The sequence below is a fragment of the Nestor notabilis genome, unplaced genomic scaffold (genome assembly GCF_000696875.1).
Source record: "Nestor notabilis isolate BGI_N333 unplaced genomic scaffold, ASM69687v1 scaffold10320, whole genome shotgun sequence".
NCBI lineage: Eukaryota > Metazoa > Chordata > Aves > Psittaciformes > Psittacidae > Nestor > Nestor notabilis.
Window position 1 is genome coordinate 4,464 of NW_009911732.1, and position 3,782 is coordinate 8,245.

At 35.4% G+C, this 3,782-nt stretch overlaps 1 protein-coding gene across 1 annotated transcript in view; it reads right to left on the bottom strand.

Moving 5' to 3' along the window:
* Nucleotides 1-3,782, bottom strand: part of LOC104407027 (probable ubiquitin carboxyl-terminal hydrolase FAF-X) — a gene marked incomplete at its 3' end in the record, with an annotated part of 40,301 nt that overhangs the window by 3,407 nt on the left and 33,112 nt on the right. The window contains 3 exon segments of the mRNA XM_010016194.1: nucleotides 343-554; nucleotides 2,128-2,223; nucleotides 3,720-3,782. The exon segment at nucleotides 3,720-3,782 is cut by the window's right edge and continues 12 nt beyond it. Coding sequence (XP_010014496.1) covers nucleotides 343-554; nucleotides 2,128-2,223; nucleotides 3,720-3,782 — 371 coding nt within the window.

A 3,782-nucleotide genomic window follows, 5' to 3' on the forward strand; every position in this document is an offset into this window, starting at 1 on the left:
GGGGGAGGGAGAGAGAAAACTAGCAAAAAACCCACACCATCTAAAACTATGTAGCCACAAGGTACATAGGTATACATTGATTACAGAATAAAACACCGGAAACAACTTCATTGTCAGGTCTGCTGCCCCTCGCATATATGCCTGTATTTGCCTGATCTTTCAAATTTACTATTTTTTTGAAACTACTTATAAATTTCATGTGTTAGTGAAGAAAATGGAATCCTGAAACTCTATACATTTATTCTCTGAACAGATGCCCTTTATAACACAGAAATCACGAAGAGATCAGTAATATTGTAGTTAACAGGAATCAAAATCACAGTAGTGCATTTTCACACATACCTTGACATAGGTAGAATAGTTCTCTCTTCATGGTAATCACTGTCACATTCATTTATATACTCTCTTAAAACAGTCAACACTCTCACCATTCGTATTGCTTCTTGTCTTGCACAATTGATACTGTCTTTATCTCCATCCAACACACATAATGTATCATAGGAGGCTTTTAGACGATCAAAACAGGACTGAATGAAATCTTCATGAATCACCACCTAATTACATTAAAAAATGGTGCAGTTACAAGAAATATTAAAAAACACCTTTTCAGATGGATAAACCAATGGCATATGTAAAGAAAAAAAGCAACAACCAAACAAAACCAGGTAAATGACTCTATAAAGCTGTTTTTATTCACTTTAAACTCCCGTTGATAAATAGCACTAATTTAGTGCGCGCTTCAAAAATCTTTCATGTCATCAGTAGCTGTAAGTGTACAGAGAAAATCTGCATTTACACAGAAAAAGTGAAAGTCTGAACGGAAAACACCAGAATTTATTTTCTCTTACTTCCTCAGATGATGTTAAAGAATCTGTAGCTGACAATCTAGTACAGGTTCACTTATTTAAGAGTGAACACAGACCACCAGAACCACTACCTCCCTGCCTCCAAATCACATAACCCAGTTCCAGATACACTCTTTTCCTACATAAACTCAGAAATGAATTTTGAACTAGATTCAGTATAGTGGCAGTTGCAGCTAATCTTTTCCTTCTGGCATCTAACATATCTCCTTGTTCCTGACCTACACTGACATATAACCTGAACTTCACTGTAAAAAGTTTGCAGTGTCTCCAGGTAGTAGTCTGCAACAAAACATTATCATAGCTATGGCAGTAAACCATAGTCCAGTATGCACTTTTCTTAGAGGCAACTCAGGAGCAGAGGAATTACCAGCACACTGAAACAAAACACTTGCGTGCATGTTAAGTAAATCCAACACCTCCTGTATGTCAGATCTAACAGTGTGCAGACGGACAGATCTATGCATGCTTAGTAAGCTCAGACCTATAACAAGAAGGAAGCACAAAGCCCATGTGCTACTACACTTAAGTTACAGCTTAAATGGCTGTAAATGCACCACTTAGGACAGCTGTGCCATATCTAGCAGACTGACAGCTCTGAAGCCTATTAAGAGTGTTTTTGAGGACAGTATGAAAATTGGAGTTTTAAGAAATACAAATGAAAAGCTACCAATTGGAGTCTGTCTTAAGGACAATATTCCCCCTCAGATTTATGAAATACCAAGAGTTTACCTCCTCTGACCTTTCAGAAACTCAGCATCTCTTTTCCCTGTCCACTGAAACACATCTCCCAGAAAATATGCAGGGAGATAATACCTGATTTGCTAGAGCTCAGCTTGACCATTATATGGAAACTCTGTGACCCTTTGTAAGGGACATAACATAAAAAAGGTTAGATTAGCTTATGACAACACTCAACAGACCCATCTACTGAACATACTGCAAATTCAACAAAAAGCTTACTTAAGTATACTTAAGTTTATGATACCAACTTTTTCTGAGTAGAAAGAACACATATGACAGATCAACTCAATATGAAAAGTTTATCAGAGTTCAGTCTGAAAGTATCAGAAAAAACTCTCAATTCTGCATCTGACCAGAACCTGATGGCTGGACTCAGGCATATACACTCCAAAACATGAAAACTCTTCTTTGTTTTCAAAGATTTCAAATATGCAAATATCACCAAATTGAATTTTATATCATTATTTTTCTATCTCATTATATCCCAGTTTTCTTGGTGCTTGCCTTTTTTTTTTTTTACCTGATTAACTTGTAACCTTGGGCCAAGATTAGTATAGATCTCTTTAAGAAGATCTATTGCTCTGTTTGCGATGTCATCGTTTCCCTGTATCACAACCTAACATAATAAAAAAAGAAAAGCATTAGAACATCTTAAAACTTCCTGGTATAAAATTTAAAACCAAAACTACAGAAGTATCCTGCCACAGCACTATGTCTAATTATTTTACGAGACAAAAGTGACTAAAATGCTTAGTTACAAAACATAATCAATACAACTTACACAGAAGTTCATCATGAAGAGTCAAAATTGAGAATTAACTAGTTTAAAGAAGTTCAGAGGTAGCAAAAAAAGTTGGTGCTTTATAAACAGAAGTAGTGTTTATATATTAATCTTCACATTACATTTCCATTTTCACTGGTTTCAGGGAGTGAGACAACTGTTTTTTCAGGTGCTTGAACATTCTACATCACCAAAGACTTAAAACCAGAATTTTGAAGTATTTAAATGGCTGTGAGTAGATGGCAGGGAGACAGGCAAGTAAGTTCCACTTCTCACTGATAATCTAAATTTTATTTACTAGCCACCAGGTCTGGAAGCAGCCCTTAAAGAGTAGCCCTGCAGGATAGTGACCAGAAGCTTCACAAGTTCTGTCATGCTGCCAGTGGCAGGGCAGACCTAAGTTGACTCCCACAACTAAACCATGCTAGCATTATGTGTGCACTTTGTAAACAAACACTGTGTGAAAACTTACTCATATAAAAGTTGTGATCTTTGGTTTTACCCATTATCACCATGATTAAAATACCTAATCCTTCAACAAGCCACAACCAAAATTACTGAAGACTGGTGCTTTATATACAGCATGTTTTACAAAACACAGCCATGATAATCATGCCACAGTGTGCTACTGTGGGTTCCAATGCAGCTCTTGAAAACTAGAAATACTCTGAAAAAATTAAGTATCAAATCAGATACTGATGGTTTTCACCAATATATTTGGCAAGCTAGAGAATGCTACAACCTTCCTATTGAAAACCTACGACCATGTTTAGGCAAAAGGTTGTGGATGTAAGAGAAACAATCAGACCAGTGATCACTTGGTCTAATCTAGAATCATTCCAGTTTAACATACTAGAATGAATGACATGAACCAGATTACAAAGTGCACAAAACAAAGTTTACTTCTAATATGCATGAGAAAGGAAAACCTACAGGTAATTCATCTGGAACAATCCCTTCTTCTTGAAAAGCATAGGTAAATTTTTAATCTCATGTGCACATGCAAATATACTTGATGTTTCATATAACTTTCCATTAAACATCAGTCTGCAAACATATCACACTGCATACTTGCTGGAAAGACAGTGGAGTCAATATCCATGCATTGAGTTTAACAAAGTAGCTTTTTGTCGTTTCAGTCTACAATAACAATTTATTAATAAATCCATTTATCAATAAATTTATTGCTTCATATTATGTATATATTATTTAAAATTAAATTGATTTTATTAATAAATTTATTAATTAAATTACACATTCCCCAAAACATAGAAAAAGACACTGAGAAAGACTTAGGAGTTAACCTTTCACATTTCCTCCAATTAACTCACCCTCCAAAGGTAGTCTAATCCTATTAATTCCAGATCATCCATCATATAGGCTCCCCCTTTTGC